The 23591-nt window shown below is 50.5% G+C and overlaps 1 protein-coding gene across 2 annotated transcripts in view; it reads left to right on the top strand.

The window, feature by feature from the left end:
- The window catches only part of LOC137203623 (immunoglobulin lambda-1 light chain-like), a 65899-nt gene that overhangs the window by 28008 nt on the left and 14300 nt on the right, over positions 1–23591 (top strand). The window contains exons 1-2 of one of the 2 annotated variants that reach the window (XM_067700124.1): positions 13169–13241; positions 13400–13677. The exons of the other annotated variant lie outside the window; for it this stretch is intronic. Coding sequence (XP_067556225.1) covers positions 13196–13241; positions 13400–13677 — 324 coding nt within the window. The 5' untranslated portion in view covers positions 13169–13195. Of the gene's footprint in view, positions 1–13168; positions 13242–13399; positions 13678–23591 lie in introns of those variants that run through there. 2 annotated transcript variants of the gene reach the window in all.

The following is a 23591-nucleotide window of genomic DNA, read 5'->3' as shown; positions in this document are numbered from 1 at the left end:
AAGGAAAAGGTCACGGCTGCCCTGAGGAAGCTGCCACGTGAGGCTGTGCTGATTCTCCTCAGGACCCCCCGCCCCCATTGCCCCTCTTTGTTTCTGGACCAACTATTAGACTCAGGTCTCAGCAGTCTCCTAAGATGAGAATAGAGTGTGAGCCTCGAGAGGGGCACTGCACTCCAAGAACTGCTTGGTTCTCCTAATTCACACAGACAGAAATCCCCAGAACACGTTGGGAAGGGATTCGAGGGTGGGGGGCAGTGGTGGGAGAAACATCAAGCCGGGTCAGCTGGATTTGTGATCTGGGCTCACTCCACAGAGACTCTGCGTTTCATGTTCCCTGCAGCTCGGGGAGGTAGAAAGAGCCTCAGCACTTTGCAGGTTGGCTGGTGGACGCAGAATCCAAGATGGCCTCTAGTGAGTGACCTAGAGAAGCCAGACCTGCCTGGAGACCAAAGGTAGGGAGTTTGTAATGTTAGAGTTGATTTGTGTTTTATGACCTGCTACCCACTCCGGGAGGGTCTAGAAGACGTGCTTCTCACCAACACTTTAAGAAACAAATCTGTGAGGGGAACCCCAGCATCCTTGAAGAACTCTGTGCTCACCCTTGTCTAGGCCAGACCTTATAATGGGAACGGCAGCCCCTTAGCTGGAAATCCTAAACACAATGAGAGGAATTGGATCCTGGGTGGCAGGGGCCTAGGGGTGGCCCTCGCCTGCCAAAGGCAAGGCTACTGTCACAGCGGAGTCACAGCAGCCATGAGAAGAGTGTCACACGTACAGATCTATGTCATGGCTTGTTCATCGTGGTATTTCTAAAAGTGAAAAAGGTGGGAAGACTGCTAAATTCCTACTTGGTCAGAGAACCTTCTGGGTCAAGTGAACAAAAGTCTAACTAAAATCATAAAAATAGAGACTCACGTTCCCTCGGTTAATTCCTAGCCTTGAGCAGTTTACAGACCCAGAACCCCATGAATGAAGCAGAGGCTGAGTGCCCTTGAGGAAGGACCCTAGCACACTATCAAAAAGGTACGCTGTGATCTTCCTCCCAGTCTTCCCCAAAGGGACCAATAACCTACTATCAGGGTAACTGTGTACAGGGAAAAACAAAAGAATCAGACTTTTCAGGGACTGCTGGATACTGGCTCTGAACTGATATTGATTCTGGGACCCCCAAACACCACTGTGGCCTCCAGAGAAGGGGCTTGTGGAGATGGGGTGATCAATGGAATTTCTTCTCAGGTCTGTCTCACAGTGGCTCCCATGGGCTCCCGAATCCATTCTGTGGTTATTTCTCCAGATCCCGAATATAGTTACCGTGTGGCCTGAACTGCCCACCATGAACTGGGTGGTGTCTGACCCACCAAGGCACATACATCAAAGTGCACAGAAGTGGACAGCTGCAGCATGACAGCCCCTCTCCAGGACGTCCTTGAAGGACACGGTGAAAGGAAACCCTCCCCACAGGCAGACCCTCCAACAGTGCACCTGGCTGTGCATTCTGGAGGGAGAAATGGCCCGATGTGCAATTATATATCGAGTCATTGGTTTGGCTGGATGGTCACGGACTTGGAAGGAATGTGATGGAAAGTTGGTGAAAAAATAAATTTGTAACATTGATGGATCTAGAGATTGTCATACTGAGTGAAGTAAGTCAGACCAAGAAAGACAAACATCATATGATATCGCTTATATGTGGAATCTAGAAAATATGGTACAAATGAACATATTTACAAAACAGAAATTAAGTCACAGATGTATTAATAGAAAACAAACTTACGGTTAAGAAGGAAAGGGAGGGGATAAACTGGGAGATTGAGATTGACATATACACACTACTATATATAAAAGATAACTAATAAGAACCTACTGTATAACACAGGGAACTCTATTTGGTGCTCTGTAATGACCTATATGCAAAAATAATCTAAAAAAGAGTGGATATATGTATACATATGGCTGATTTACTTTGCTGTACAGCAGAAACTATCAATAACGCAACATTGTAAATCAACTATACTCCAACAAAAAATTAATTTAAATAAATAAATAAATAAATTTGGGAAGAGGTGCGTGGATAGACCTCTCTGAAAGGGCAAAAATTACGTGAAGATATTTGCGTCCAATGTGAATGTTCACCAATGCGTGACCTCAGCAGAGGAGAATTTTAATAATCAAGTGGATAGGATGGCCCATTCTGTGGATTCCAGGCAGCATCCTTCCCCAGCCACCTCTGTCTTCATCCAATGGTCTCACAAACCAAGTGGCAATGTTGACAGCGACAGAGATTATGCATGGACTCAGCAACATGGGCCAAGGCCACCACAAACCAAGGTCGACCCGGCAGTCCAAACAGTTCTGCTAATAGCCCAGAATAGCCTCTGGGAATGAAAGTTTGCATCACCCCATCGAGTCAAGAACCACGACCAGCTGAGGTGCCTGCTGAAGGCAGAGGAAATACAGAATGGATAGGAGAAGAAAGTAGTTATAAATACCACCTATGACTGTGTGACCAGTCACAGAAATGAGGACTGAATGGTCATGAGTGTTTCCTCTTCATTTGGTTATGAGTACGTGTGTGTGTGTGTGTGTGTGTGTGTGTGCGCACGCGCACGCACATGTGCGCACATGCTCATATTAAGCAAACAGCTTTGTTTTCTTTCATCTCTTGTTCCCTTTCACTGTCACTTCTCTGGGGGTGCTTGGGCTCCATTTAGGGTTCAAATCTCCAGGAGGCAAATAATCTTCATAGATTTATTGCTGCCTCAGCTTCCCAAATCCCTGCACCATGCTGAGCTGTCTTACAATGTGGGGGCCACCATCTGATAGAATCGACATGCCTAAAATATCCAACCGAGTCCAGAAGAGTAGGTTCACATCCCCCACTCCATCTTCCCTCAGTTGCCCCCATGAGGCTTGGAAAAAGATTTAGTTAATAGACACCCAACCCGGAGCAATGAGTCCCAGGTGCCCTTACTCCTCACGTCCATAAACAACCAGACTTTGTGGGGAATCAAAAAGGGTGTCTCCAAAAGTCCACATACATTCTCTTCATGTCAGAATGTAATAGAAGACACAGACAGTATTTGATACAGAGCTACTGGCTGGATTCTAGGACTTCTAAGCTCAGATAGAGCTTGGATTTGAGACAGAGAAGTTTTATTTAGAGACTTTCAAGAAAAGACTGAGGTTCATTTTAGAGGGAATCAACCAGAGACCCAAAGTCAAGTCTATCAGGCCTGAAGTCTCTTTTGGGAAAGGAGATTTTCAGACATTTGAGAAGTAGGGGACACTGTGAGTCCATATCTCTGTTTGTGGGGAACTGGCCCAGCTGTGCATCTTTTCAAATGACACCATTTTCATTCTCCCGTAAGTGGTCCCCAAGCATGCCTCAGCAGCTGTGACGACCCTCACGCCCAGAGAGGGTGGGCGACTGTTGAAGGAAAACAGACACAAAGCCCTCACCACCCCTCCACCCACTCTTCATCTGCAGGTGTTTACCCAGATGGGAGGCAGCCCTGGTGCAAGCAGGAAGCTGGGTGGGGGATTTGCATGAGGGCTGCCCTTCACTGAAGAGATGGAGAAGAGGAGATTTAAGTTGAAGGAGTCCAGCTCCAGCTGTGAGGTCCTCAAGAAGCAGTGCATGTAGAAGCATCACCAACATGTCCTGGACCACTGCCCCCTTCATGGGCTTTTGCACAGGTCAGGGCAGACTCCCTGGGCTCTGAGGAAGGGGCCTGGGCAAGGGGCCCTGTGGAGGAGTCACCCTAACTGTGGTGCCCGTGGGCGTCTCCTTCTGTTCTCGTCAGCTGTCAGCTCCCAGCCTGCGGTGACCCAGGAGCTCTCCCTCACGGTGTTGTCCGGACTGACAGTCACCCTCACCGGCTCTGTGAGTACAGGATCCAGCACAACTGCGAATGCTCAAGGATGGCTCCTGAAGAAACCTGGCCAAACTCCTGTATAGCCCATACACCACACGGACAAATGCCCGGCATCCATCCCCAGCTGCTTTTCAGGCTCCATCCTTGGGGGCAGAGCTGCGCTCACCATCGCTGGGGTGCAGCCGAAGGAAGAGACTGAGGACTTCTGTATAGTCTGGTCTAATGTACCTGTTTCATAGTGACAGCTTCTAACGGGGAGCTGAATCAGCCTGGAGTAGCCAGCTCCACCTTCCTCCCCGCATGGTCCTTCCAGGGCACGGAACCTGGATCAGCACCACGGACAGGGCTTCCCTTCCCCGTAGGAAGAGCCGCTCCTTTCTCCGCTGACCATGGGCAGAGCAGACGAGCGACAAAGACCAGACTGGAGGCTGAGCTAGTGATGACCATCACAAGGCAAGTCATGTTGATCCAGAATTTTCAAGCAAGATCTCTTTAACCTAAGACTTCAGGAGAATGTTTTTAACGTTCCACCAGAAAAACCATCTTCCTCCCCAAGTGAATTTGGCATTATTATTCCTTCTCTCAGACCCTGCCTTTCCCTGTCAAGTGTGCTCCCCAAGTCCTCTGCTCCCAATCACAGCAGCAAATCTACAGACATTTGGGGAAGGCGGTGACTAGTCACCCATACAGGACAGTAGACAGGGCTCAGGACCAGAGGCACATGCAGCAGCTAAAGCCCCAGCACTGCTTCATGGTGAGTACTGGGCAGAGGAGAAGGAGGAGTAACCCCTTCCCTGAAGGCCTTCAGACCCCAGGTGAAATAGGGATGGCCGAGGGGCTTGTCTCAACCCGCCTGTGTCAATCCTGTTCCTGCTCCCTGGGCTCCAGCCTGTGCTAAGCAGCTGCAAAGACCCGGATTTATTACGTGTGAATCCCCTTTGCTCCACCTGAACACATGTCACTTCTACCCATCAAATTCTTAACTCAAGGAAAATATCACTCTGGCCCTGAGCTGGGTTTGAATCCCAGCTCCCTCAGGATCTGCCCATGTGTAGATGTTGTATATGGGGACCATTTTAAAGTGAAAAGTGAGTAAATGACAAATGCCAGGGGGATTAAATATCTGATTTTATCCCAAAAAATAGATATATAGACAGAAGACTCTGACATAAATTGTAGTAATATTTTTCCATCTGTCTCTTCAGGCAAAGAAAACAAAACCAAAAATAAACAAATGGGTCCTAATGAAACTTAAAACTTTTGCACAGGGCTTCCTTGGTGGTGCAGTGGTTAAGAATCTACCTGCCAATGCAGGGGACATGGGTTCGAGCCCTGGTCTGGGAAGATCCCACATGCCACAGAGCAACTAAGCCTGTGTGCCACAACTACTGAGCCAGCGCTCTAGAGCCCGCGAGCCACAACTACTGAGCCTGTGTGCCACAACTACTGAAACCCGCATGCCTAGAACCCGTGCTCCACAACAAGAGAAGCCACTGCAAAGGGAAGCCTGTGCACCACAACGAAGAGTAGCCCCTGCTCACCACCACCAGAGAAAAGCGCACATGCAGCAACGAAGACCCAACGCAGCCAAAAAAATAAAATAAATAAAATAAAATAAATTAATTAAAAAAAAACCTTTGCAGAAGACAGGAAGCCATCAAGAAAATGACAAAGGGAACCTACTGAATCGGTGAAAATATTCAAATGATATGAAAGATAAGGGGCTTATAGATCCAAAATATATATAAACAGGTCATACAACTCAATAGCAAAAAAACAAACAACCCAAAAGCAAATGTGTAGAAGACCTGAATAAACATTTTTCCAAAGAGGACATGCAGATGGCCAACGGGCTCATGAAAAGGTGCTCAACCTGGCCAATCATAAGAGAAATGCAAACCAAAACCACAATAAGATGTCACTTCACACCTGTCAGAATGGCTATCATCAAAAAGAATACAAATAACAAACGTTGGTGAGGATGTGGAGAAAGGGGAGCCCGACTACACTGATGGTGGGAATGCAGCGACTATGGAAAACGGTAGGGAGTTTCCTCAAAAAATGAAAAATAGAATTACCATAAGATGCAGCATTTCCACTCCTGGGTATATATCCAAAGAAAATGAAAACAATAATTCAAAGCAACACATGCACTCCTATGTTCATAGGAGCATTATTTACAAGAGCCAATACATGGAAGCAACCTATGTGTCTATCAACAGACGAATGGATAAACATGTGGTATATGTATACAATGGAATATTAAATGCCAAATGAAATTTTGCCATTTCTAACAACACAGATGGACCTGGAAGGCATTATTCTTAGTGAAATCAGTGAGACAGAGAAAGACAAATACTGTATGTAATCACTTATATATGGAATCTTAAAAAAAAAGAAAACAAATGGATGTATGTAACTAAACTGAAACAGACTCATAGATATAGAGAACAAACAAGTGGTTATTATCAGTGGGGAGAAAAAGGGCGGAGGGGCTAGATACGGTAAAGATTTAGAAGTACACACTATTATGTATAAAATAAATAATCTACAAGACATACTTTATAGCACAGGGAATATAACCAATATTTTATATTAACTTTAAATGAAATATAATCTATATAAATATTGAATCACTGTTGTACACCCAAAACTAATATAGTATTGTAAATCGACTATAATTCAATAGAAAAAATATTCAATTTTATAGAATAATTATGTAATGTTATAGAGGTGTTAATTATGGCTACAGTGGACAATATACGAATGTAACATATTACCATGTTGTACACTTTAAATTTACACAGTGTTATACGGCAAATATATTTCAATTTTAAAAGTCAGCTACAAAAAAAATGATGGGGACCAACCAACAAGAACACCTGTTCTGTTTCAAAGTGCTACCCTAGCCTTCACAGTGGACACCTCAGTTATACCAAAACCTTTGTCTTCATCTGAAACGGGGTCCAGGGAGGAAATGGGCTGGGACCTGGACAGCTATTAACCCATCATTCGTTGGCTGGATATGTTTCTCCTTCATGTAAAAAAAGAAAATCCTGACAGCCTCAGTGGTTTGCTAGCCAAACCACTGTCCAAACTCTTAGAGGTGCAAGAGGAAATTTCTGGATGACCTACAAAAATAGTGAACTTTTCACAAGAAGACCATTTCCCTGGAGAATATTTAAATAACCATGTGACAACCTGGACAAGGGGCACATAAATCTCCTACTTGACACAGAATTCCAGAGGTTGCAGGGGAAATGTCCACATTGGAAATATAAACATGTCACCTGTGGATTGTTTTGAAAAGAAAAGCCAGAAATTTCCTCCAGGTACATCCCTGTCTAGCATGAGAGCTGATGTCTAACTTGGAGGATGGAGACCACATGGGGAACAATTATGTTCAAAAAGTATTGACAGGGCTTCCCTGGTGGCGCAATGGTTGAGAATCTGCCTGCCAGTGCAGGGGACACAGGTTCGAGCCCTGGTCTGGGAAGATCCCACATGTCCCAGAGCAACTAGGCCCGTGAGCCACAACTACTGAGCCTGCGCGTCTGGAGCTTGTGGTCCACAACAAGAGAGGCCGCGACAGTGAGAGGCCCACGCACCGCGATGAAGAGTGGCCCCTGCCCGCCGCAACTAGAGAAAGCTCACGCACAGAAACAAAGACCCAACACAGCCAAAATAAATAAATAGATAAATAAATAAATAAATTTAAAAAATGGTCCACATCAAAAAAATCTTAAAAAAAAGAGAAAAAGTATTGACAGGACTTCCCTGGTGGTGCAGTGGTTAAGAATCCACCTGCCAATGCTGGGGACACGGGTTTGAACCCTGGTCCGGGAAGATCCCACATGCTGCGGAGCAACTAAGCCCATGTGCCACAGCTACTGAGCCTGCTCTCTAGAGCTCGCTAGCCACAACTACTGAGCCTGCAAGCCACAACTACCGAAGCCCACGTGCCTAGAGCCTGTGCTCCGCAACAAGAGAAGCCACCACAATGAGAAGCCCCCACACTGCAATGAAGAGTGGCCCCTGCTCACCTCAACAAGAGAAAGCCCACGCGCAGCAACAAAGACCTAACGCAGCCAAAAATAAATAAATAAAATAACTAAATTTATTTTTAAAATGTATTGACAATTACAGGTTATTAAATGTACAATTAACTTGTCACACTAATGGACCATGAACCAGCAACAGATGATATTTTATGCACCGAATCCCTAAGACCTAAGCAGTAATTCCAGAGAAAAGATCATGGAAATGCTGCACTAGTCGCTTTGAATCTGGAGTGTGTTGTCCTTGGGTTTTCTGTTCAACTCCACGGGGAGCAGGGCATTGTCAGCCTCCCAGGTGTCAGACCCCCACCCCAGGGCAGGTGCAGCAGCGCCGCCCTCAGGCAGCAGGGAGAACTGACAAGAAGAATCTACAATTTAGGTTGAGAATTTCCCACACCCCCTCCTAACCCAGACATGTTCTAGAACACCAGAAGAGGCTATTATTTAGGGATTAAGACCTCTGTCACTGAAGAACTGTGATCCAGGGCAGGACCTTACCCCTATCTAAATCCCAGCTTGTCACCCACAGAATGGGTTCAGAGAATACAGACCCACCTCTGAGCTCTCAGTGGCCAGGCCCGTCCAGGAGTCAGGCCAGGACTCAGACTGGGGTGGAGATGTCACCCCCAGACTATGGGACAGCAGGTGGAGGAGGATCTCCCGGGGCCGAGGCGGGGTCTGCAGGGGCCACGCCTCCCTCTCTGTGTCCCTGGGGACTGAGCCCTTCTCTGAAACCACAGAGCTCCCCAGGCAGACCCCCTGGGCTCCGGCTGATTCGCACCCCCGACAGCTCTCTCTCCAGCAAGGGGATAAGAGAGGCCTGGGAGGCGCCCTGCCCAGCCTAGGCCTCGGGGAGCAGACTCGGGGTGCCTCCACCATGGCCTGGACCCCCCTCCTCCTCGGCCTCCTGGCTCACTGCACAGGTGCTGCCCCCAGGGTCCGCCCACCCTGGCCCAGGGCTCAGGGACAGGCCTGGCCCTGACTCTGAGCTCAGCAGGGCGCTACCCGTGGGGACAGGAGACTCCTGGCCCTGCCGCAGTATGGGGGGCTGGAGGGGCTGAAATCTCCCCACTGTGCTCACTGCTGTGTGTGAGCCCCGAGGGGCTGCGCCTGCCAGAGAAAGTGAGGGGCGTTCTCATTTGTTCAGAGGCTCCATCCACCAGCCAGGCCCATGGGCCCCTGGGGCTGAGACTGACGGGAGGGGGCGCCCTCAGGGCCCAGAGAATCTTTGGAGCTTAGTCCAGGCCAGGCAGATGGGGGTCTCTGGACATGAGTTCTTCACCTCCAGCCCACCTGTCCTTTTCTCTCCTGCAGGCATTGTGTCCTCCTATGAACTGACTCAGTCGCCCTCGGTGTCGGTGTCCCTGGGACAGACGGCCAGGATCACGTGTGGGGGGAACAACATTGGAAGTAAATATGTTCAACGGTACCAGCAGAAGCTGGGCCAGGCCCCTGTGCTGGTCATCTGTGGTGATGGCAACCGTCCCTCGGGTATCCCTGACTGGATATCTGCCTCCAAATCGGGGAACATGGCCACCCTAACCATTAGCAGAGTCCGGGCTGAGGACGAGGCTGACTATTACTATCAGTCATATGACAGCAGTTATAATCCTCATGGTGACACAGGCAGATGGAGAAGTGAGACACTAACCTCCCTGCCTGGCCGGGCGCTCACTCCACCCGCCTCAGAGCAGCTGGAGGGCAGGCCTGAGGCTTGGGCATCCTCTCTGGTCCTGGCCCGGCTCCTCCAGGGCTGGACACTCTGTCCTCTTGGGACCCTGTTTCGTCCTGATGAAAATGGAGAAAGGTGTCTGCTCTGAGCTACAAAGACTGCTGTCAGGGTTGAGAGGAAAGGAAAGTTTTAGGGGTCATGATGTGGTCCAGGGCCCGAGTGTGATCCCGTGTCTCAGGAGAGCCTACGCTCTCTGAGCCGGCGGAGCTCTGTGGGGATCCGTCTCCTCCTGGTGGGACCCGCTGCAGGAGTCCTGGGGCTGGGTCCCCTGCTCTCCTGGATGAGGCGCCCCATGTCCTGTGGGGCTACCTGCAGCCTGGAGAGGCCTGAGACCTGGCCCTGTCCCCTGGGACCCTTCCTCTCCTGAGATTTCACAGAAACCTCAGAGGAAGTGCTGAGTCCACCTGGCTTCTCCTGGGGACACCCTCCTGGACACACTGTCCTCAGCTTGGACCCCAGGTCCCAAGTGCCCAAAATTACTGTCTGATGGGGGCAGAGTTTCTGTTTGGGGTGATGAAAAAACTCTAAAAATAGATCATGGTGATGGGTGCACAACGTTGTGAATGTGTTTTAGTACCACTGGATTTTCACTCAAAAATGATTGTATTATCCAGGTTTCTCCAGACAAAACAAATAGGATAGGTATGAATAGACAGAGATTTATTGTGAGCAATTTTTTATGAGGATTTATTATGAGGAATCTTCCCATGAGGTTTTGGAGGTTGAGAAGTCCCAGGAAGCACTGTCTGCAAGTGGACACCGGCAGAGCCAGGGGTGAGATTCAGTCCGAAGGCCTGAGAACCAGGGAAGCTGATGTATGACTCTCAGTCCCAGGGTGGGAGACCGATGTCCCAGCCCCCCCATCAGGGAGGAGGGGGACTCTACCTTCCTTGACCTTTTGTTCCTCCCAGGCCAACACGGGGAGGGCCGCCTGCTTCACTGAGCCCACAGGTTCAAATACTCATGTCCTCCAGAAACACCCCCGGACACCCGCAGAAATAAATGTAAGTGGGACCTCGGTTTCCGAGTCAAATGGACACACAAAATGAACCATCACGGTGATTAAAGTAATAACTCTTATGTATGTATGTTTTACAATATTTTTTAAATTGCTCAGTCTGAAATAAAGTACAGGAATTTGAATTCTGAAGTCATTTGACCAACAAAGCAGAAGAAGAATTGTGTAGTGATCACCCATATACCCTCTCCCTGGTCGTAACATGGGTTACATGGTGCCCTGGACAGTTACAGCCTTTCTCTCTCTCCATATATATGTATGTATGTATGTATTTCAGAGAATTCACATTCATCGGTCCAGTCCACAGCCGCCGCATTCCCAGGTGCCCAGAAGTTTATTTTAGCTGTTAGTTTTGTTACCGGATAAGATCCTCAAGGTTCCCGCCCCCACATTTGGTTATCACTTCTCTCTGATCCAGCATTTATCAGCTAAGATTCCTTATGACTCTAGGCTATGGGATCTTTTGCAAAAGTTCCACAGAGAGGAGTGTGTTCACTGTGCACAGGAGGACAGTGGTTCTCTATTGTGAGAAATGCTAACAGAGCCCTTCACACAGACATGAAAGGATCAGAGATAGTAATTACAGTCATTCTAAGAAATAAGAACTATAATAAAGGCAACACATAGGTTAATTCTAAAAAGGCTGGTCTTAAGGTACTTTTGGTAAACCTGCAGGCCCTACAGACCCCTGAAGACTCAGCTCTCAACCAATAGACTGGCCATGAGACACCAGTCACTCCCACCTGCTCAGGAGAATGAGGACGAAGCATCACTGCAGCAGAGGCAGCAGGACCCAGCCAGGCCCCTGAATGGCCAGGCAGCCCTGGATCCCCACAGATTCTCCAGCTTAATCTGGGCTACAGCCCCGCTGACCACCCCCACATGCAGGCTGAGGGGGCTTCTACTGACAGAAAGGATGTGGTGGGGACGACAGTGATCCTGGGGACCCTGTCTCTCCTCCCAGCCTGGCCCTCATGCTCCCCTCCCTCCCTGATGAAGTTCTGCCCCAAAGGGCCAGGGTCTGAATCCAGGACCCCTGGGCTCCATCCTGGGCTCACCCCACATTTCTCTATTAATCTGGGGACTTACTCTCTCTGGGCCACAGCTTAACCTGATATAAAATGGGGAGGTATGTACTGGCCTTAAGAAATCTTTTTCCAAGTTAAATTATAAAAAGGCCACCAAAGTGTATTGTTAACTAAAGGGGGAATCAGTGAGTTATGAGGTTCTAGAGTTTCCTGTCGTCACCCTGCAGGAATCCGAGGAGAGGGGTTCAGCCATCTGTATGATTTCTAGATAGAATCCCAGTGGAATAGCAGGAGATCCCCAGTTTCCTTAAAAAGGCAGACTATGCTAAGGTAGAAATGCTAGCACCACAAACTCTGAGAGGTGTGAGGTGACACAAAAAAATAAAAAAAGGAGAAGAGATGGTGGAGATCATGATGTTGATGATGGAGATGATGGTGATGATGGTAATGATGATGGTGATGAAGAAGATGATGATGATCATGGTGATAATGATGATGATGATGATGATGATGTAAGGGCTTAAATGACCTCAAGTGCCAGGAACATCATCACTCAACTGACCTCCTGGAGAGGAGATAGTATCAATCTTGGTTCCCAAATACAAGGAAACTTGGGTCCTGAGGGAATTACACACGTTGCTATGGAACTTGACACTTTGCAGCTACAGTTCATCCTGCACACTCTACTCCACTAACAAAACCAAAGGGACAGGAAGGGCATTTCTACCCTGAGACATGGTTACAGGAATAACAATTGCACTGTGTAGGTGACCTCTCCGTGCTGGGCCGGGCAGGGCAGGGGTCACAGCTGCTCAGAGTCAGGGCTGGACTCCCTGGTCCACACTCTCTCAGATGGTTTTGGGGGTGACCTGAGGGAGGGGAGCCCCGGTCTGATTCTACTCCACAGCAGGGGGAAGCAGAGCGCAGCCAGGAGCATCAGGACAGAGGGTAGGGCTGCCCAAGTGGAGCCCCAGAGGGAACCAGCCCTCAGGGTCCACAGGTGTCCAAGGTTCAGTGCTCGGCAGGAAGTTGGGACTGACTGTGCCATCCGCTCAGGACACAGTAACCATATTAAAGGGTCTAATTCACAGTGAACCCCAGGACACCCAGTGAAAGTGGCACAGTGGCCACGGCCAGGATGCTGCCAGGCCGACAGCCCCACTGGGCCAGCCCAGGAGAGACCACTGGATGGTTTCCAACAGCGGTCATGTGGTCGGACATAAGGAAGGTGACTGTGACCTCAGACCTTGGAGGCCAAGTCTGATTTTCTGGACATGCGAAGCCGTGGAGGAAGCTGGGTGACAGTCACCTGGGCTGATGGTTTGGGTGACTCCCATCTCAGTGAGGAGCCCCAGGGGGGTGTAAATTTGCATAAACCCAAACCCTCACTGCCCTGCTCAAAGCTCTGAGAGGGAATAAAAGGATATGAGTAGAACCCAGAGCTGCTGTGGTGTCTCGGAGGCAGAGCTCAGGGCATCCACACCATGGCCTGGACCCCTCTCCTGTTCCCCCTCTTCATCCTCTGCACAGGTGCTGCCTTCCGGCCCTGCCCGCAGGCTCAGGCCCCCCAGAACCCTGGGCTGGGCCTGCCTCAAACCCAGAGTTCAGCCCAGGCACAGCCTCAGAGTGGGACCCCTCCTTGCGAATAGGTCCTTCATTCTCAACCCCTCTCCCATCCTCTCTTACAGGCTCCGTGGCCTCCTATGAGCTGACCCAGCCGCCTTTAGTGTCCGTGGCCTTGGGACAGACGTCCAAGATCACCTGCTCTGGAGACCTACTGGACAAAAAATATACATATTGGTACCAGCAGAAGCCAGGCCAGGCCCCTGTGCTGGTCATTTATCAGGACAGCAAGCGGCCCTCAGGGATCCCTGACCGATTCTCTGGTTCCAGCTCAGGCAAAATTGCCACCCTGACCATCAGCAGGGCCCAGGCCGAGGACGAGGCTGACTATTACTGTGGGTCAGTTGACAGCAGTGGTTATCTTCACAGTGACACAGGCAGACAGGGAAGTGAGACACAAACCCCCTCCCCGTCTGGCTCACACTCTCCTCCAGCCCAGGAGGACTATGAACAAAACAGTGACAGGTCTGGCCTGGTTCCTCAAGATCTGAGCCCCCCAGGCTGCCCCTCCTCCCAGCCCTCCAGGCAGGCTCTGCACAGGGGGCTCAGGAGTGATTATGGACTGGCAGGACCAGGCTGGCTCAGCGTCTGGGCTGTGGTGTTGACTTGAGGAAATAAGGCCTGAATGAAGGACAGACAGCGAGGGCAGAGACCCAGTGCTAGTGGACCCTGGATGTCCACATGGCGCAGACTGGCCACTCATCAGTCCAAATCTCTTGAATGGATGGCCAGAACCACCCAGCTCGTCAGAACTCTGGAACCTCCAGGATCCCGTGACAACCTGGGACTCCAAACGAGGCAAAGCAGCAGAGTGGACAGAGTGGGGGCCGCCATGTCCCTCCTCCGGGCTCTCTCCTATTTCTCTCCTAGGTCTCTCTCCTATTTCAGACACAAGTGACTGACATTGTGACTTTGCAGTGCTGCCCTATCCATTACCTACACTATTTGAACCACATATGTAATTTTCAATTATCCAGTAAACGCTTTTTAAAAATTAGGAGAAACCGATGCAGTTAGTTTCCATAATAGGTTTTGCTTAACTAAATTACTTGAAAATATCATTTCAATATGAATTAAATATTAGAATATTGATACATTCTACACTACACTCTCCTAAATCTTTGAAGTGTGCTGGGTATTTCAGATCTACAGCACAGCTCACTGCGACCACCCACGTTGCATGTTCAGAAGCCTCCTTGGCTTGTGGCCACCATGTTGGCCAGAGCAGGTGAGATGCATGAGGTCTCCTTGGGGTAACCGTGCCTGTAGTACATACTCACTGCACCAAGAGGTGACGGAGGGTCCCAAGCCCAGAGTCTTTGCTGGAGAGGAACTGCTGAGCCATTTTCCACCCAGACCGGGGATACTGAGGGTACCTCAAAATGAGGAGATTTAATACATGTATCCGTGTGACTTCTTTCCCAAAGGCAAGATAGTAAATACAACTACAATTTTAAAGGTGGTTCTGAATCGTTAAACACATTTTTATTACAGTCTGTGAAATGAATGACAATAGTCTGTACGTTTTTAAGTAAATAGTGTCACATCATCCCTTTCAGTAGGGAGATCATTTCCATAAACCCCACAAGTCATAAAGTTATATTTTGTGAATAGATCTAGATGGAAAGGTGGACCATAAGGAATATTTTAGTGACATTGGATACGGCTCACCTGAATACAGAACAGAGGGTGGTGACAGGAGGGGCTCAGGGGGCCTGGAGTAGGGATGGAGGAAACTATGGGGGGGGGGTTGAGGGGGGAGGGGGAGGGGGCTGAAACGTCAGGCTCTGAAGTCAGTCCCTTGGATGGAATCTTGACCCCTGCATCCCTGTCTGGGGGAATCTGGGAAAATCATTTACCCTCCCAATGGTTACTCCTCCTCCTGAGACTGGGGAGAGGTTGTGCCTTCAGCAGAGGGCGCTGTGGGATTATATGGTGCCTGGTGATGTGCTGCAGGAAACTCACCAAGGGTCTGGCATATACTGGGGGCTCAAAAGTTGTCATTCTATTAAAGTAGCTACATGTGTAGGAAGATGTCCATCCTGGGGGCACCAAGGGGCACTGTGGTCCTGGCTGGGACCCTCATAGGTCCATGTCCCCTGGGGAGGGCTCAAGTGCAAAGGGCATGACTGACGCTTCCTTGAAGATACCTCTCTTGAGGAGAGTAAATGTCTCTCTGAAACTCACACGTGGCCCTTCTTCTGACCCCAGGGAGTCCCCAGCGTGAGGCCTCTGGGCTCAGGGCTCAGCCAGGAGCTGAGACACAGGATGGGGAGGGAGGAGTAGATTTGCATTCACTGCTCCTCCCTTTGCGAGCTACAAGGGGAGAGGATAAGACAGAGACCTGGAGAGGCCAGTCCAGCTGGGCAGCCTCAGTGCAGAGCTCGCAGAAGGACCTCCCACCATGACCTGGGTGCCCTTCTACCTCCTGCCCCTCCTGTTCAACACAGGTCAGAGTGGCCCAGGGACGCGGGGACCTCCCAACCCCTCCCTCCAGCACAGTCCTGAGGGTCACCTGCCCAGTGTCAGTGCCGTCAGCCAACCCTTGCATTTCTGTCTGCAGGTCTCTGTGCTGTGCCTGTGCTGACCCAGACCCCGTCTGCATCTTCTTCCCTGGGAGGCTCGGCCAAGCTCACCTGCACCCTGAGCAGTGAGCACAGCACGTACTACATTGAGTGGTATCAACAGAGAGTAGGGCAGGCCCCTAGGTATCTGATGAAGCTGACCAGTGACGGAAGCGTCACCAAGGGGGATGGGATCCCCGACCGCTTCTCAGGCTCCAGCTCTGGGGCTGACCGCTACCTGACCATCGCCAACACCCAGTCTGAGGACGAGACTGAGTATATCTGTGGTGTCAGCTATAACACTGATGGCCAAGTTGGATACCACAGAGACACAGACATAGGGGAAGTGAGGCCAAAACCTCCCTCCCATGCCCTCCGTTCCACAGCAGCAGGGTGAGCTGCTCCCTGTCTGTCCCCGGAGTCCTGACCTTTGAGTCTTCCCCTTGCAAACACCTCACCCCCAACCTCTCCCCGAGTCACCCCCAGAGAGAGGCAGACACACATTAAAATTTAGGTGGTTTTGACGAAGTGGGATTCTGGGTCCTCCTCACAGGCCTGTGTGGGCAATGCTGGGAGAGACCAGCCCAGCCCAGGGCAGAACAGGACACTGGGAAAGGGCTGAGCTGAGATGACCCTGTCCCCAGTAGCCCCCAGGCCCTACTCCAAGTCTCTCAGGGAAGGAACATGGATCTTGGTGTCCAGAGGCGACATGCAGGTCATGGTACCAAGTGTCCTGACTTGGGTGCCCCGGGTGCAGAGCAGGCCCCTGGCCAGGACTGAGGGCTCAGCAGGAAGCACTGGGCCTCTGGGGAGGGAGGATGGGAACCTTGACCCCATGGTGGGTGCAGAGCTGGGTCCTTAGGGAGTCATGAGGCGGTAAGGGTGTCTGTGGCAGTACAGACTTGGAGCTCGGCCGGGCTTCTCCTGCTGGGGAAGGGTCTCAGCTTTGGTGCCAAGAATGGCTCCCCATTCACCCACAGGGCGTTGTAGGGACCGGCCAGCACCACGTCCACTGGGACAGCAGTAGGGATAGGGAACGGGGATGCTGAGCTGGAAAATATGGTCCCCTTACCCCAGTCGGACCCCCAGTGACTGAGGCCTGAGAGGCAAAGTCCAGGAGCTGCCCGTGGCCTGGAGGACTCCACGGGGGCAGGAGGGGAGGAGGTGGTTGGTCTCCTGGAGAGGGATGGACAGGGGGCCGGGGGCAGGACTGGACAGGACATCAGAGCTCCGTCCTGCAGTGACCTCTGTCCCCGACTCTGCCGGGACTCACAGGGGACACAGGGCCCTCTCCTGTCACCCCATCCCGGAAAGGGTTGTTCTCTCCAAGGCTTTGCTGTGACTTTGTCCCTAACAAGGCCTCCTGCAGGTCCCACTAGTGGGGAGTGTCCTGTCCCCCTTACACTGTAGGAAAGGGAGCCAGGAGGATGGCACTGAGTAAACCCACCCCCATGCGGGTCCCACCACATCCACACGTCCCAGGGCCTGTGCTGCTAAGAAGTGAAGACAGCAGGAGCCTGTGACGGACGCACAGAGGGACAGACGGCACGATGTGAGGACAAGGATGGAAAAGGGAAGTCGATGAGACCATACCATGCTGTGCTTAGATGGCGACCCACCAGGGAGGGATCTGCCCCTATGGACTCGATCAGAGAGAGATGGACACCCATTCGAGGGCATCTCTCTGGTCAAGGTCATAATAGGGTCAGGGTCTGGGTGAGAACTGTCATCCTGTCTGTGAAAGTGACTGAGGAACAGGGTGGAGGACGGTATCTCCTCCCAGGTTGGTCCGCACCTGTGGACATAGGATTAGTGACCTTATAAGAAGAGACCAGAAACACACCCCCAACCCCGAGTGAGCCACTGAGACAGACCATCTAAGGACAGAGCCAGAAAGCGCCTTCAGGGAGCCGGGAGAGAGCTTGCACTAAAAACAATATTAGGGCATCTTGATCACGGACTTCTGACCTCCAGAACCTTGGAAAATAAATTTGTGGTGTTTAAGCAACATGTGGGTGGTATTTTTCCATGGCTGCCTGAGCTGACTAAGACAGGAGCGGGGAACACTTGTGTGTAGGTGTTTATGGGAGCATTAGTCTTCATTTCTCTGAAATAAAATCCCAAGGGTACAATTCCTAGATTGTACAGTAATTGCATGTTTAGTTTCATAGTAGCTGCAAAGCTGTTTTCTAGGGTGGCTGTACCACTTTATAGTCCTACCAGCAACACCTGAGCCACCAGTCCCTCTGCTGCACAGCCAGCATTGGTTTTGCCACTGTTTTTTACTTTAGCCCATCTGCTCCATTCTGACTGGTGTGTAGCGGCAACTCTTTAGGGTGTGATTGACGTTTCCCTAATGACTCATGGGGACCATCTTCCCATGTGCTCATCTGACATCTGTACATTCCCGAAAAAATGTCTGTTCACATCATTTCCCAAATTCCACTTGGATTTTAGTTGTTTTGTTTATTGATTAGTTTTGACACATTTTTTAATGTATATACAAGTTTTTTGATGAATATGTGAGTGGAAAGTATTTTCTCCCACTTTACTGGATTTTTCAACTCCATAAAAAGGACTTTTATAGAACATATGCTTTTCATTTTAATGTATTTCAATTTATCTTCTTCCTTTCACAAATCATGCATGTATTGTCAAGTCCAAGAATTCTTGTCTAGGTCTAGATAAGGAAGACATTTTTCCTTTTATTTTTAAACATAAAATGAAAAAGAATGTATATGTTGATTTGAATCACTTTGCTGTGCACCTAAAACTAAAACAACATTGTAAATCCACTATACTTCGAAAAATAAAAATTAAGAAACTTTAAAGAAATATAATAAAAACCCTGCCAGATGTACCTGACCAGTGTCACTGTGTCTGCTGCTGGAATTCTGGGCTCTCGCAGCAGCATGACCGTGGTCCCCGCAGTGCCAGCTTCCAGCACTGTCCAGCCCACCACACGATAACCTCATCCCCAGAGAGGACGCCTGTGTGTCCCCAAGGCCCAGAGGGGAGCCCAGGAGCGGACTGAGAGGTGTGTGCACATGCTGGGGCAGGGGCAGCCTTTCTCACTCAGCACCAGAGAGTTCTGGGGACCTGGACTCAGGCCTGGAACTCAGGTGCCAGTTTAACTCCTCCTTGGATCCCAGCTGTTCTCTGCTCAGCAGGGAGCCGGTCACAAGGCCAAAGGTGGCAGGAAGGAGATTTGCATGAAGACATCCCTTCTGAGCATAAGAGAGGCCCAGAGGTCCCACCCCAGCTGTGAGCTCAGAGGCAGAGCTCAGGGCGTCCCCACCATGGCCTGGACCCGTCTCCTGCTCCCCCTCCTCACTCTCTGCACAGGTGCTGCCCCCAGGCTCAGCCCGAAAAGTGACCAGAGCTCAGCCTGGTCCAGAACTTCAGCTCAGCACAGGAGCTGCTGCAGGGGGCATGAGGCTGCAGGGATGAGACCCTCTTCCTCACCCTCACTCTCCTCTCCTCTCTTGCAGGTTCTGTGGCCTCTTCTGCGCTGACTCAGCCACCTGCGGTGTCTGTGTCCTTGGGACAGACGGCCAGGATCACCTGCCAGGGAGACAGCTTAGGAAGCGGTTATGCTCAATGGTACCAGCAGAAGCCAGGCCAGGCCCCTGGGCTGGTCATTTATGGTGATAGCAACCTGGAGTCAGGGATCCCTGACCGATTCTCTGGTTCCAAATCAGGCAAAATTGCCACGCTGACCATCAGCAGGGCCCAGGCCGAGGACGAGGCTGACTATTACTGTGGGTCAGCTGACAGCAGTGATTATCTTCACAGTGACACAGACAGACAGGGAAGTGAGACACAAACCCCCTCCCCGTCTGGCTCACACTCTCCTCCAGCCCCCAGGAGGACTGTGGAAGAACAGTGACAGGTCTGGCCCAGTTCCCCCAGATCTGAGCTCCCCAGGCTGCCCCTCCTCCCAGCCCTCCAGGCAGGCTCTGCACAGGGGGCTCAGGAGTGGATTATGGCTGGCAGGACCAGGCTGTCTTAGTGCTGTCTGGCCAGGTCGGGAACTTCGGCCAGAGGCCCTGTATGGAAGGACAGACAGAGGGACACATCCCTCCAGTGATAGTTTTCTCCACATTTCCATATCGTGGTCACTGGGCCCCTCTTGGCCCAACTGTCTAGGATTTGACCACAGAATGTCCCATCCCATCTGATGCTGAAGCCCCAGGCCCCCATGGCAGCTGGGATTCTGAATGGAGCACACCAGAGCAGTGGGCATTCTAGCATCTACCTCCTTCTCTCTTCTGGCCTCGTCTACTCATCCACAGCTGCTGGGAGCCTGTGACAACTCACAGCAGTGCCCTCACGGGGAAATGCTGTTGGTGCAGAAAATGGCCCCTACCCCAGTTTATCCCCCTGGTCAGAGAGGTTCAGGTGAATGATGCCTGAGGCCACCATCCCCAGGCTCTGACTCAGTTTAGGATGACCCGAATGGGCCAGCTTTAACTCTCCTGCAGAACCCCGAGTCCCCATTTGTGTGACCAAATCCCGGGTCCCTCTCCTCTGCCCAGTCTCCCCTCCTCATCTCCTTCCAGATTTCCAGGACATGCACTTAACGTCTCAGAATCAGCTTGCAGGGAACCCGATCTAAGTTGGCCAGCTGTTCCCAACATGCTCATCAGGGTCCCGAGGAGGTTATATATACCCGCAAGTCTCTGTTTTCCCACCTAAATCCACAATGTGCTCTTCAAAATCCCCAGTTAGATCTGATTGCCCTTGAATTTTTATAAAAAGGTGCATTGGAGACCAATAAGCTACAGTGAGAATGTTTGTGAAAGAAACTGGCAAAGAACGATTTCTCTATCCAAAGTGATGACTGAAAACTGTCACCACTATCATACTGTCCTATGATTAGGTGTTTTAAGTGATGGGGACCACCAAGAACATCTATTCTGTTTCAAAGTAGGGCCCCAATTTCACAGTAGACGCCCCCGTTATACCAAAGCCTTAGTTTTCATCTGAAACAGGATCCAGGGAGGAACTGGGTTGATTTTTGCACAGCTATTGACCCATCAGTTGGCTGGATATGTTTCTCCTTCTTGTAAAGAAATAAAACCTTGACATCCTACAATGCATGGCTTTCCTCACAAAAAAAAGCCAGTGTCCAAACTCTTAGACGTACAATGAGGAAATTTCTGGGTGACCTTGGAAAACAGTGAATTTACACCCAAAGACCATTTCCCTGGCAAATGCTTAAACAAACATGTGACAACCTGAACAATGGCACATAGATCTCCTGCTTCACACAGAATTCTAGATTCTCCAGGGGAAAGGTCCACATTAGAAATATTAAAATGCCACCTGTGGATTTTTTTTAAAAGAAAAGCCGAAAGTTTCCTCCAAGTGCACTCCTGTCTTGCATGAGGGTGGATGTCTAATTTGGAGGATGGAAACCACATGGGAAAAAATTACGTTCAAAAAGTATTGACAATTACAGATTATTAAATGTACAATTAACTTGTCACACTAATGGACCATGAACCAGCAACAGATGGTATTTTATGCACCGAATCCCTAAGACCTAAGCAGTAATTCCAGGATTCCTCCCGAGGCGAGATCATGAAAAGGCTGCTCTCGTTGCTTTGAATCTGGAGTGTGTTGTCCTTGGGCTTTCTGTTCAGCCCCACGGGGAGCAGGGCATTGTCAGCCTCCAAGGTGTCAGACGGCCCCAGGGGAGGTGCAGCAGCGCCCCCAGAGGCAGTGGGGAGAACTGACAGGAAGAATCTACAATTCAGGCTGAGAATTTCCCACAGCCCCCTCCTGGCCCAGTCTGGTTCTAGAACACTCAGAAGAGGCTATTATTTAGGGATTAAGACATCTCTCTTCTCTCTAGCCCCCAAGTGAACTTGGCGTTGTCATTCCCTCTCTCAGCCCCTGCCTTTCCCTGTCAAGTGAGCTCCTCGAGTCCTGGGCTCCCAGTCACAGAAGCAAATCTGCAGACATTTATGGAAGGCAGTGACTGGTCAGCCACACGGGACAGTAGACAGGGCTCAGGACCAGAGGCACATGCAGCAGCTAAAGCCCCAGCACGGCTGCATGGTGGATACTTGGCAGGGGAGAGGCACTAGTAACTCCCCCGAAGGTCTTCAGCCCTCAGGTAAAGTAGGGAAGGCCGAGGGGTTTGTCTCAACCCGCCTGTGTCAATCCTGTTCCTGCTCCCTGGGCTCCAGCCTGTGCTAAGCAGCTGCAAAGACCCGGATTTATTACGTGTGAATCCCCTTTGCTCCACCTGAACACATGTCACTTCTACCCCTCAAATTCTTAACTCAGAGAACATATTACACTGGCCCTGAGCTGGGTTTACATCCCAGATCCCTCAAGTTTGCCCTGTCCTTTCAGATCCTCCAACACACCCGACTCCTCCCCACTGGCCAAGTCTCAGCCCTTCCCACGCTCACTTCTTACTACTTGGTTCTCCCCAGTCCTGAGGGCAGCTCCAGAGTTACCACTTTGGGGGGGGCCCCAACCTCTGATTACAGAACAGCCTGCCTGTCATTGTCTGTCTCTTCTCTGGATTAATTATCCCCACAGCACACACCACGATGGGGTTCTTTCCCCATCATTAGTTTCGTTAACTGATGCATTTGTGCTCAGACTTTTCCTGCTTGGTCGGAATACATTTTTTTTTTTTTTAATTTCAGGACTCACTGATGAAAAGAAGAGGCATGAACAGGCGGGACCTATTGTAGTCTCACCAAGACAAGTTCTCTGGGTGATCACAGATTCCACGTGGGACCCAAGATCTTGCCAGCATCCAGGTCCCTTGTCCCTATATGTTGGCCTTGCTTTCATTCTTGTGGATGACAGACTTCAGGATGGCTGCTGCAGCTCCAGCTATCACACCATGTTCAAGAGGAAAGGATCTGTGTCAATTCCTGCTATTTCTTTCCTTTACAAGAGCAAGAGTTCCCCGAGATAAACTCCAGCCAACTGACCCTTACATCCCATAGAACAGTGCTGGGCCACCTGGTCAAACCTGATAGCCAGAGACCTGAAAGAAGCAAGTGTTTGGCTTTTAAATAAACACTGCAGGCAATGTGCAGGTGACCGTGGTGGAGATTCTCTGCCAGGTGTGCAAAGCCACTGTGTCCCCTGCACTGCCCCCCACACAGGATGGAAACACCCTTCAAGCAGGGACTGTGTCCTGTTCATGCTGAATTCCCTGGAGAGAATGTGCCAGCTCAAAGTGGGTCTGAATGAACATTTCCCAGTGGGTGTGGTCCTAACCGTGCCTTTGGAACTGTAGCCGCCACCCCGCATCAGGCCCATACCCAAAGCTGGCACCAATAAGAGTCACCCCCTGAGGGAGGTGTCCCCACTGCCCATCCAACCTGCGTGACCTCCCACCACGCCACAGACAGGAGCAGGGATGCCTCCGTGAGCCCAGCCCCCTCCTCTTCCAGATGAGCCTGTTCATATCTTCACGGGTAATCTCAGCCCCTCGTGCCAGGACGTGAGACAGACAGAGCCATGGGGTGGAAGCAAATCCTGATTGGGGTCACCATCCCTGGATCAGGGAAATCACCACCTGAGCAGTGGGCTCTGAAATCTACACCTAGAACTGAGTCTCCGCCTCCAGTGTGGAGCAGCCACCAGGGGGCAGCAGAGGTAGCCCGGCAGAGCCACCTGGAGGAGTGGTGTCCTGGGCATCAGGGCTCCAGTGCAG

The sequence above is a fragment of the Pseudorca crassidens genome, chromosome 12, assembly GCF_039906515.1.
Source record: "Pseudorca crassidens isolate mPseCra1 chromosome 12, mPseCra1.hap1, whole genome shotgun sequence".
Taxonomy (NCBI): domain Eukaryota; kingdom Metazoa; phylum Chordata; class Mammalia; order Artiodactyla; family Delphinidae; genus Pseudorca; species Pseudorca crassidens.
The sequence above is the reverse complement of the archived record's forward strand: the minus strand, read 5'-3'. Positions and strand labels throughout refer to the sequence as shown.